The sequence below is a fragment of the Crinia signifera genome, chromosome 3, assembly GCF_055691185.1.
Source record: "Crinia signifera chromosome 3, ASM5569118v1, whole genome shotgun sequence".
Lineage (NCBI taxonomy): Eukaryota > Metazoa > Chordata > Amphibia > Anura > Myobatrachidae > Crinia > Crinia signifera.
The window spans coordinates 29,328,417-29,341,181 of record NC_139219.1 but is presented as its reverse complement, the minus strand read 5'-3'; the positions used below and the strand labels follow the sequence as shown (position 1 = coordinate 29,341,181).

The following is a 12,765-nucleotide window of genomic DNA, read 5'->3' as shown; positions in this document are numbered from 1 at the left end:
GAATCCATGGAATGCGCAAAATCTGAACTTGACCTTTTTGACGTACCACCGACGCAGACCAGCGTAGAGAAAAGCCTCTACGTCGAAGTTCAACCTTTGGCGGCATTATCCGAGACCGCGCCGCTTGAATTCTACATAGCGGCCAGCGGTGAACACTACTACGATCTGAACAACACGTTGCTGTACGTGACCTGCAAGATCGTACGGCCTGATAACACGGCTATACCTCAAGACGCCAAGGTCGCTCTTATTAATTACCCCATAGCAACTTTATTTAGTCAGGTTGATGTCACTTTGGGCGATAGGCTAATATCGCAGTCCAATAATCTTTACGCTTATAGGGCCTACATAGAGACCATACTGAATTATAGCTCAGATGCGCTATCCACAAAACACACAACTGGATTATTCTACAAAGATGTGGCTGGAGAACACAACACAAGAACCCTGGATGGTGTAAACACAGGGTTTATAAAAAGGGCAAGAACAACGGCACAAAGTCGAACGGTTGAATTATTGGGGCCGCTACACTGTGACCTTTTTCATCAACATAAACTAATATTGAACGCCGTGGACTTGAAGATAAAACTCATCAGAAACAAAGATGCTTTCTGCTTAATGTCTGCTGAAGCGGAGGCCTTTAAAATTCAGATTGTTGCAGCGTCCCTGTTTGTGAAAAGGGTTCAGGTCTCACCCGCCGTCCGGATTGGACACGCCCAGGCCTTACTGACCACCAACGCCAAATACGCGATCGATAGAGTGGGCATGAAGATCTATAGCATACCGACGGGGAGTCGCGTATTTAATTTAGAAAATCTGTTTTTAGGACAGGTGCCAAAAACCGTTATAGCCGCTTTTGTAGATAATGAAGCGTTTTCAGGAGCCTATGACAAAAACCCTCTACGGTTTGAACATAAAAATGTAAACTTCGCATCCCTATACCTGGATGGAACACCGCATCCGGCCAAACCATTTCAACCAGACTTTGAACACGGTAACGCGGTTCGCGAGTATATGTCGCTCATTCAGATCACAAATAAGCAGAAATCAGATTCGGGTATACTAATTGACCGTGAAGAGTACCTCAACGGCTACACACTATTTGCTTTTGATCTGTCGCCTGAACAGGAATGCGCGGAGCATCTGTCTCTAATCAGAACCGGAAATCTACGAGCTGAATTCCGGTTTGCAGGAGCACTAGACCGGACAGTCAACATAATAATATACGCATTATTTGATAATATCATCGAGATCAACCAGCGGCGCGATGTGCTGTATGATTATCTATAAATGAAATAAATAATTTTTATATTTATCGTATATTTACCAATATTCATCACCCCATCAGCGATATGAACACATTACAGATAAATTGTATACTGTACGCTAATCCGGTGACGCGCCTGTTTTTTAAAGGGACCTACCCGTGTGATATGCTTCCGAGCGGTAAACTATCGCAATACCCCTGCGCGTTTGTAATCAACACACACACCAGCGCCCAACCGGGGGAGCATTGGTTGGCCGTTTATTTTAACAACCAGCGCGAGTGTTACTTTTTGGACTCTTACGGTTTAGAACCTGACAATCCCCTATTCCCAAAGGCCATAATAAATTTTTTAAACTCAAATTCAAAAAGAATTTACCACCAAAATAAGCAGTTGCAAGGTTTTAACAGTACCGTTTGTGGGCAATATTGTATATACTTTATATTTTTCATGTGTAAAAATTACAAATATACAGATGTGTTGGTCCGTTTTAGTTTTGATACAAAACGTAATGATCGCTATGTATCAAACTTTGTAAGACGTCTCCCTAGAAGTCATTGTTTGAGTCGATATACGGGTAACTGTATACAGTCCTGTGTCACCAGTAACCAACATGTGTTTGATAAAAATAATGTGTAATACAAAATTGTTTGTGTAACTTGTAACTAATGTTGTGATTGAAATGCTGTATGTACATTGCTTATGGTTACTTTCTATTAAAAAATCTTGCTTATTGAACTTTATATCGTGTGATTGCATATTTTTGCAGACAAACTGGTTAGAATCAAAGAACAAAACAGCATTTTATAAATCATAACCATATTTTATTGGTACAGACAAAATGTATTTACAGCAAAATAATCACGAATAACACGATAAACTTTACAGTTAAAACAATACACTAAATACATGATACATTACAAATTAAACGTCATCGTACAAATTAAACGCACAAAAATACATCGTATAAAAACATTATAAATTAGTTATATGTTAAAGGTTCAACCACTGCGAATCCTGAAACAGATTTACGGATCTTTTCCTCGGTAGTAAGTATCCGTGGGGCGTTGTTAACCCGGGGGAATTTAAAGCATTTATACGACTTTTTTTAATGTTGTGTATTGGGGAGGCTATATTTACATTGCCAATTTCATCATCGTAGATTTCAGCTTTTAAGCGATCTAACTGTAATCTGTTTGATGCATTACCAACTACAGTGGACGGGATATTCAACTCAGCCATAGCGCGCATAAATTCAATCCATCCGTTAGGCATTTTATGACTCGTCACGCTGTGATTTTGCGTGATACCCCTTATCAAGTCTAACACATTGGATCCTGGCACTGTGACGCCTTTATACATAAACACACCCTTGCGGTCCCAATTCGCAATGTCTTTAGAGCGAACCATTTTACTCATTAGTATTTCACAGTTCTTTTTATACCGTGCATTAACACTGTTCAAGACATCGTGGTAAACAGCGTCGGTAGCGTCGTCTTGTGTAGGGTTAGTTGTATCCTCAACAGCATTTGCACCGGGTGATAAAAGCGTTAAAGTTGACATTTCTCTATCAGTTTGTTTACTCAACACCAGGTATCTCTGTAACACAGCTGTGTAGCGTTTTGCCTTTTCATACTCTGATAAAGCATTATTATGTAGTATACTTATGATCTCAGCATCTAGGCCTTGCGTGGCTGTTTTGCGTATATCATCGCTGTTTGGTTTGTTGTTTAAACGGTCTATCTGTTGCTGGGGGACCAGATACATTTTCTCAGCGTATTCCATCACCGATTAGACAGTAGTCCGGTAATTAATGGAATGGCAAATCCTAGCAACGATCCGATAAACCCACCCGACTGTTTCACCAACCTCTTCTTTTTCCCAATGGCGCATTTCTTATTACAAAGCGATTTTATAAGGGACCTCTTCTTTTTAAGGTAGTTCAACTGGCGCTGTGACAGGGGTATTTTACCTTTAAGCGTATTGAGAGCAATCTCACATATGGCTGTCACCAAATCGTTTGAAGCGTTGGATAATATAGCGTTTCTTTGGGCCGGTTTGGCTTTAATGAGGGTTTTTAAAAGGGCCCAATTACGCCTTATCCTGGTCGACATGTTCACAGCTGTTAGAAGCGGTAATGAATGACTATAGGATGCGCGGTTATAGCTATTTAGAACCCCGCTTCTTAACAACATAAGCTACTGGTGTGTCGGGGGGAAATAAACCGCTTCGTAAACGATAATCATCAAGGGCATTGTTTCTTAAATCAACCAGTAAATAACCGTATGGAGGCTCCGTAGCGGACTCATAGGCTTCAAGAAAAAAACGATATTTTGATGGGTACATTTGTCTAGCCAGAATGCTAACCTGCATTTTATCCCTGGGGTTTTTAAACAGGACCATATATTTTGTGTTTAAATGTATAGTCCTGCTCTTTCTACCTTGACAAAATATGTTTTGCACAAGGTACATGACACTGAGATTACGATGGTGCACATACTTTGTGAACGCTTTCTCAACCTCAGAATTATTACTCGCTGCATCCATCAAGTCATCTATCACCGTTAAATTAATCTTATCAGGGGGAAAAAGCTGGTCGTCGCTAAATGACTCGGGCAAACCCTCTATAAAACGCATACCAGGGTGAGCACTCAGAAGTTGGTCATATATCGGTTGCCAACAGGTGTAAAACCAAACAATATTATCAGGTACATGCGTCATATGTGTGGATGCGTGTTGTATTAGTGTTTTCACAAAATAACTTTTCCCCGAATTGGAGGGTCCGGCTAAAATACAGGAGAAGGGGTGTTGAAAACGGATATCCATCTTAATAACCAAATGGTAGGGTTGTAAAATTATCCGTGAGGTTACGTTTAGTGTAAACGCACTTTTGCGTTTTCTGCAGCATACGGGTTTCAATCTGCCAGTACTTTTTCACACGTACTATACCGGGCTGCCTGGTCACAATTTTTTTCTGATCCTCGCCTTTGGGGTTTAAAGGATAATCTAAGACCAGTTCTTTCAGACTGTCAAAGTTAACGTGCTGCTCATTACAAACATTCAACGTTATACCTTTGACCTTGAGGCTCGTCTTGCCGTTGCTTAGTCTATAGCCGTATGACTTGGGGCCGGCTGAAACAAACTCTGTTATATGCGTACCAGATGGTAGTTCGCTGGTCAACTCCCCTAGATAATCGCCTAATGGCGGATTCCAGTCACCGGGCCTGCTGACAAAAATTACAGAATCTGTATCGTGATACAGACATCTATCTTGTAATCTATCCAATAGGTTGTACAACTCGACGCGGGCGTGCGCTGTGGTAAATGCTGCTATAAATATATTTGTTGTTGAAGACCTGGTATAATGGTCTTTGGCGTATTTCCAGTTGACCATAACAGTTTCTGAGTCTATGAAGTCTAAAGCAGACACCTCATAGTGTGGTTGAAAGGCATATTCAAAAAGCTTATCAGGATCTGTCACTAGACAAGTATTGGGCATGTTGCTACGTTGACCAAATTTACCCCATAATGAGTTTAAAAACAATTTAGAAATTTGTCTTTTGGCGGGGTTGACATTTATGTGTTCGTGTCTTAAAGCTATGCCCTCATTTTTTTGATACGCGTCTATGTACTCTTGTTGTTTCACAGAGTCTGTACACCAATCGGGGTAACCAGAAGCCTCCTGTTTATCTCTGAGGTGTGTTTTAATGTAACCTGAAAACAGATCATCAGATCTCTCATCAAAATGCCACACCTCATAGATTTTACACACTTTGTACCCCTTTTCTATAGCAAGATTTATCTCCACTGTGCACCATGTACCGGTTAGGGCGCGGTTTTCTGAGTCATGAACACACGGCTCACACTGTCCAGATTCGGCGCATGTGCGGCACAGCGGAAACATTAACTTACCATTCATTTTAACCGGTAAAACTGGAAAGAAAAGGCCTCGCGGAGGATTAATTTTTAATTTAACAAAACCAAAATACTTTGTGACATCATCAAAGTCCTTATAAATGATGCGTGGGTGACGTATAGGATATGTTTTGGTCTTGTTGACAAATGGGTATAGGCTAGTAAAGTCAAAATAGTGTATTTTTTCATCGCACTCTGTCTTGTGATAAAGTTTTATGGCGTTAGTGCGGCCGCCATAAAGACCATCACGAGGATCCAAGGGGTCAGGGATTTCCAAACCTTTCAGAAAAACCTGAAGCTCCTCATCAGTCTCCCTCATTTTCTTCCACTCACACCCCCACATCTCCCTTATCTGAAATCCACACCGTTTAAGGTATTGTATCCTTAACTGTGTCTTGTGCCGCAGTTGACCGTAGGTTGTTTTAGTCAGATTGTTTTCATCATCGGTTTTGTAACAGTTGTCACAACCGTGATAAAAACACCCCTGGAATTCAAAAGCTGTTGGCACGCCGTTAATCACGGCGTAACCATCCAGACTGTATCTACCGACTTTCTTCTCACCACCTTGTAAAGCGTGTCTTATACTCACACCTTCTTTGTGTTCTATGTACATTAACCACTGTATGGCTGGTGTTGAGTAACGCTTCTGGGTCTTGTGATAGTTATCACCCGGTACAAGAGCCAATGTGTTTGCCTGTAAATATTTACAACGATACATAGCCATACAAACCGACGCTAAAGTCGTCAGTTGGAATGGATCAACGTGACGTTTAACGGCTACATCTTTTTTCTCTGCCGCTATTACAAACTCCTGTTCTGTCATGGCTATAACGGCTGATCTGAAAGCTGCGCACCCTTTTTGCAATATTCTGACATCCTCTTTACAATATCGTATTAATTCTTTTTGAAAATTAAACGCCTTGTGTTTGTTTTTTTCGTACCACTCTGTAACATCAGCGGCCTCCTCAGGCATCATGTGTTGTAGGCCAAAATATTCTATTGAGGGCATGACCCCTATGTAATTTTGGTTATCGGCTGTGTTAAAAAAATGCGGGAAATGACCTTTAACGCCATCAAATCCCATGGCCTTTGGAAATCTGCTCAATTTCATGGGGAGAAAATTGAGAGAGTCTATAAACCTAATCTTCAGATCTTTTATTGTGATACACATTATGTTTCCGCCATTAGAGATGAGGGATACTGTATACCGTTCTTTGATGATCTTGTTCAATACAAAATACGAATCATACCGCCCAGCGTTATGGGCTATGAATGTGTAATGCGCAAATTTTGGTTTCATGAACGTCTTTACAAAATCATCGATACAAGCTTTGCCCTTAAACTCCCAGGATTTCTCACCCATTAATGTGAGAGCGTAACAGTAGTTTGGTATATGTATACCTGTCTCCTGCATGCATTCGAAATCAAAAAAGATGTATTTGGTGGTGGGTTCTTCCGCTTTGATGGGCTGTATGTAACACAAATGATCCGCAAACCCATCAACATATGCCTTGCAAGTAGAACACTTTAGCCCCTGACACTCATGAGACCTGCGACGGTAGAGACAACACCTGTCGCAATAAACATGTTCAAGACAGGATATTTTGCGATCTAAAGCTAAGGATTTGTGCTCCTCTAAACATTCACGCGATCTGCAAAACACCCTACAAACCGAACATCTTAATGCGGAAGCCCCATCATCAGCGCACGCTTGTCTGTGACAAGCCTTACAAAAGAAAAGACAATCGTGGCTATTTTTGCGCTCATAAGTTCGATTACATAAGGAACAGAAATATCTCGATCCGAGAAATGCGCAGATATTAATCAGGCCATAATAGTGTGAATCGTGATATAATACATACAGGGTATCACCGTAGCGCGATTCTGAAGAATAGTAATGCCAAGAACGATTATTATGATATAATATTGTAATTTTTGTTTTTAAGTGTTTTTCAAAAACAACAACGTCGCTAAAGCTGACTGCTTTATCGATCGGTAGGTTCAAATCCTTATGAATTTGAAGCGCCCGATCGTGTATTTCAGCGTCTGTGGCATTACCTTTATCCAGAAGTTTGCAGATCGATGCCGCAAAGCACAAATAATTGTGCGTATTGTTGAAATCATACAGGTGTCTTCTGCGCCTTTCTATAATTAAGCTGTATGGAATGCGTCTAAGGCCGCGACCAGTTAGGGCCCCACCCGCTCTATTTCTAAAAACAGTGATCACAAACCTTAAACCCGTGCCTAATAAGAATTCAGCGTTACTTTGAAGAGTGTTTGTAATTTGATTCAAGAAACTGACAGCGTCTAATGATTCTTGCGGCTTTCGGTGTGAGTAGATGGCGTTGTGTAAACCACCCCCCTCCAATCTTAACTGTACACGATCATTAGGGTCAACACCAACCATGAATTCATCAATCATAACCTGTATAGCGTTGTGTACGGCTTCAACACCCTCTGCAAATGATGTAACTCTTTCCAAATTAACAAATTGAAAATGATTATGATACTCAATAGCTCTGAAATTAGGATGGTGTCGCTCATACCTGTTAACAGCTTCTAAGTACACATCTCGCCGACCTTCACCATTACCGGGTGGCGCACCCCCATCTATGTCATTATGCATGGGCGTTGCGGGGTGTTCAACATTGTCAGGTGACGCAGCGTCACCCGGTAATGGTTGGTCCGGTGATTTGTCAGCCTGTGCACCTGGGGTTGGGGTTGTGCATCGCCCCCTGTGTTGTTTACGCTTTCTCAGCCTGTATATGCATTTTAAAGCCTGTTTTATTTTCGAACGGCGAAATAAGTGTGAGATTTTGCACGGTACATTTGCTTTAATTCTTGGGGCTTTTTTACACACATGTAAATTACGTTTCAACCCATAACCCACCATGCCTAGTCACGGATCCGTTTCAATTATCTCGGCAAAATGATACATGTTCGCTTTAATAAAATCCCTAGTCCTCACGGTCTCTGATATATGATTTGATGTTACATTCATGTACATTTCTACAAGTTCTTTAATGATCTCTGGCTTCTTTTTTGAACCATAAAGCTCATCTTTTATACGGTTCAACATGGTATTGACATTTCTACGCATGTACCCTATATGCTCACGCATCCTCCCCATGACCGCGTAGTATTGTATTTCCGCATCTTGTCCTAATTGTTCCACATTCTGAACCCCATCAACTATGTCTGTCGATACCACGGTCGGCGGGGCATCCGCACCGCCTGATGCGGTTGCCTCGCCGACCGTGGTAAAAACACTGGGTAGTTTTGTGTAATCATCACCCATTACTTTATCAGGGATTCCGGCTACAGATGTTACAGCCTCATCATCATTCTGTGGTGTATCTGAGACTGACTCTTCACTAGGGGTGATAAAAAATGTTTGCCCATTTAAGTCCTCATCATTAGCGGATAATGTAGCTGCAGGCGTGTTACTGACCACGCTTTGCGTTTCTGCAGTATGATGTTCCTGCGTGTCTGAAATTACGATGACATCATCATCCGTCAGCGGCGTGTATCTCTCTCTTGACAGTCGTAAAGTTTTACGAGTCTTCACAGTCTTTGTATTACCGGCAATGTCAATGTCGGATTCAGTAGGTGTTGCAGGTGTTGTAAATGCGTGCGGGTAATCCACATTACTCACGGTTGGCACTGTTTGTAATGCAATTCTTTTTCTCACGGGCCTACCTTCCGAATATTTCAATCTTCTTTTAAGGTCTGATAAATCGGCCTTGTTTTCTTGACCGACTCGACTTTTTGTAATTCTCCGCTTGCTTGGCTTGAAATCGTCGCGCTCGGTGGCCATGATCTCGGCCCTTGATACATCTTCTTGAAGTTGTGGGTCGATCACCGTTTTAGCTGATTCACCCCCATCCATTTCAGCATTGAGTGGTTGAGCAACCCCGGCCGCTGCTATCATTTTTGCGAATCGTCGCGGATCCGCTGTAAATAAAAAATAACAACGTTTTAGTTACACATTCGCGGACACTAAGACAACCGCTTTATAACACCTTCAGACCCGCCTCCCAAAACACCCACCCCATCCATGTCGGTTTGCATCTACACAGTCTGTTTAACACCTGTGGTTTCCATTTGTAAAGAACAATGATGAACGCGGTCCTATATAAGAAACTAAATAAATAAACATTACATTACACACCTGAATATTTGCCAGATCTTTCCATCGGCGTGGTTCCTACTGTAATAAAAATCACACCGTTTTAGTTACACATACGCGGCCACAAAGACAGTCGCTTTATAACAACTTCAGACCTCCCAACCCCCACCTTCCTTGTCGGTTTTCATCTACACAGTCTGTTTAATACCTGTGGTTTCCATTTGTAAAGAACAGTGGTAAATGTTGTGCTATATAAGAAACCAAATAAATAAACATACACGGGTATTTGTCAAAGGTTTGCGCCGGCATGGTTCCTTTAAACAATGACCAGAAAGCTTGATCGCTGATCTGGGTTCTTTTTGCTCCTTTAGCCAATGCGCTGTTGGGTTGTTTGGCGTTTGATCCAACACTCGATGTCGGTTCTCTGTATCCGGATGGTCCCGCTTCACACGTATCGGCCCTAGGTACCGTAGGTTCATACCGGCTAGCTATGTCATCTGTAATACATATATTATCAATTAACGACACATTCGCCGACTTGAGAAAAAAAAAAAAAAAAAAAAAAACGTCATTTAAGTCATGATAACAACAACTCCTGTGGACACTATTCATGATTTTGCGACGATATGTAACATTTAACACAAAAACACATTATAAAAACATCACCAGCCAATCGTCAAAATTCACCTTGTATAGCCGGGGTCTGGTATAGCTGTTTATAGTGTTTTGCCGATGGTAAATTCCAGAGATCATCCATTATGTGTTCTGCATCAGATTTCGACATAATCGGCGATACTAACAGAGAACAAATAACACATTAATATCACAGGCTGTATAAAAATGAATATAACAGGATATATATATATATATATATATATATATATATATGAGTGAGAACGTGAGAGTTCGCGCGAGATAGCGTGAGAGAGAGAGAGAGAGAGAGAGAGAGAGAGACATATTTTTTGGAAATAATAATATATCACATTTTTTTAACATACATCACATTTTTTTGACGGCTTATGATTACCTACATTTTTGCGATTCGGACAAATCAGAGTATGCTGCGTATGGGTTTTCGAATGTCGTCAGATCCGGACCGACTGTGAAATCCGAACCATATGATCCAACTTCAGATGCGTCATTTGTGACATCTGAAACTGATTTATGGGATTAACAATTTAATAAAAAATAATATATACATAAAAAATAAAATAAAAATTAACACAACAATTTTGTAGAACGAAAAATACAATCAACACGTGTAACATTAATACCAATAGTGCGCTTGATAATTAACACCAACAGAGTAACATTTATAACCACCAACAACAATGTGTCTTTGATCTGTAAACTTACACGTATTTGTCTGCTCATTTGACTGCTGTTGAAAGCTGGGTAAATCTTGAAAGTCTCTGAGACTTATTTTATTTGCATTAATGGTTTTGTATTCCTTTCTCTGTAATAAATAATAATAATAAGTTGAAATAACAATACAATAAGCTATTGTTAAACTATTGTAAATATCATATACACACCTGCATGTTGGTGTTTTGTTGATAGCTTAAGTTCAAAGGTGTTTTCTGCAACAACCACTAGATGGCACTGTTGATAATAAAAGATAACACGATAAGTTTCCATAACGAAATTTGCGTGCACAAAATCACATAAAACTATTAACGCTCTCACAAAAACCTGATCTATGAATACCTCCTGACATTGTATTCTATAGATCGGCCTATAAAAATTAATTACAGGGGATCCAACAATGCTAATGACTAATCCCACCATATCACATGTTTAGCCAGCAGACAGCCATACATGGCAGCATAGCGTGCGGCTTTACACATGAAAATGTAATAACTAGCTCATTATTTAAAACCATTATGTATAATACAATGATACAATATTAAAATGAAGCTATTTATAAGTATCAAAGCCGTAATACCAAAAAAAAAAAAAAAAAAAAAAACTCATCTATGAAACAATCAATAAAAATTAATTACAGGTGATCCAACAATGCTAATGCAGAATCCCTCCATATCACAAGTTTAGTCAGCAGACAACCATACATGACATCATAACGTGCTGCTTTACACATGAAAATGTAATAACTAGCGCATTATTTAAAATCATTATGTATAATACAATGATACAATATTAAAATGAAGCTATTTAGAAATATTGTATATACATATATATATATTGTTACTCCATATCACATGTGTAGTCAGCAGACTGCTCATACCTGGCCGCATTGTGGATAACCAGCTTATAAAATTACACTATAATAACAAAATCACTTTATACAGCCGTTACACATCCGTTATACCGTAATCTGCGATGACTAACACCCCCCACCCTACCACTAAATAAAACATCTTGCTATGTATATTATAAAATATTAAAACTATTCTATTTAGAAATATTGTATATACATATATATATTGTTACTCCATATCACATGTGTAGTCAGCAGCCTGCTCATACCTGGCCGCATTGTGGATAACCAACTTATAAAATTACACTATAATAACAAAATCACTTTATACAGCCGTTACACATCCGTTATACCGTAATCTGCGATGACTAACACCCCCCACCCTACCACTAAATAAAACATCTTGCTATGTATATTATAAAATATTAAAACTATGCTATTTAGAAATATTGTATATACATATATATATTGTTACTCCATATCACATGTGTAGTCAGCAGCCTGCTCATACCTGGCCGCATTGTGGATAACCAACTTATAAAATTACACTATAATAACAAAATCACTTTATACAGCCGTTACACATCCGTTATACCGTAATCTGCGATGACTAACATTAACGAACTGTAAATTGTAATAACACAATATACTGTATTTTTAAAAGCAATATGTATAATGTACAGACCACAAAACATCTTGCTATGTATATTATAAAATATTAAAACTATGCTATTTAGAAATATTGTATATATATATATATATTTATTTAGAAAATTAATATAGACTCACCCTCTGGGAACAAAATCTTCAAGTTTTCTCTGAATATTTCTGGAACAAAATCTTCAAGTCAAAACTTCAAGTTCTCTGTCTTGAATAGTGTGTGTGTGCGAAGACCTTCAACCTCAATGTGTGGCAGCTGCCTGGTAGTTGTCTGACCCCATGGAGAACATATTTATACGTTTCAGTCAGTTAACACATCTGTGTTGCATTTGTCTCATTTGAATATTCATGAGTTGTGTTCCAAAGTCATAGACAGGCATATCAAATATATATATATATATATATATATATATATATATATATATATATATATATTTGATTTAAATAACATAGCATATTGTGCAAAACACAGCTGTGTTCAGAATATTTAGCTCGATAAAATGCCACTAAATTGCCCCCTGAATAAAAACCCTTATTCTTATTAAATAAATGTCAGATATGGCACACCATCAACAACA

General features: G+C 39.3%; 2 protein-coding genes across 3 annotated transcripts in view; one reads left to right on the top strand and one right to left on the bottom strand.

Moving 5' to 3' along the window:
* DNAH14 (dynein axonemal heavy chain 14) overlaps nt 1-12,765 on the top strand; it is a 217,272-nt gene that overhangs the window by 58,525 nt on the left and 145,982 nt on the right. The gene's annotated exons all lie outside the window — the stretch shown is intronic.
* LOC146063297 (uncharacterized) lies at nt 8,080-12,547 on the bottom strand. Of its 2 annotated transcripts, XM_083175560.1 has the most exons (8): nt 12,317-12,547; nt 10,845-10,911; nt 10,666-10,765; nt 10,341-10,466; nt 9,997-10,104; nt 9,588-9,806; nt 9,352-9,390; nt 8,080-9,134 (listed from the first exon to the last, which is right to left on the bottom strand). In XM_083175560.1, exons 2-8 carry the CDS (start codon nt 10,848-10,850, stop codon nt 8,080-8,082), a joined length of 1,653 nt encoding a protein of 550 aa, XP_083031686.1. In that variant the 5' UTR covers nt 10,851-10,911; nt 12,317-12,547. The 2 variants fall into 2 exon arrangements, with proteins under 2 accessions (XP_083031686.1, XP_083031687.1); XM_083175561.1 differs by lacking the exon at nt 12,317-12,547 and having other exon boundaries at nt 10,845-11,252.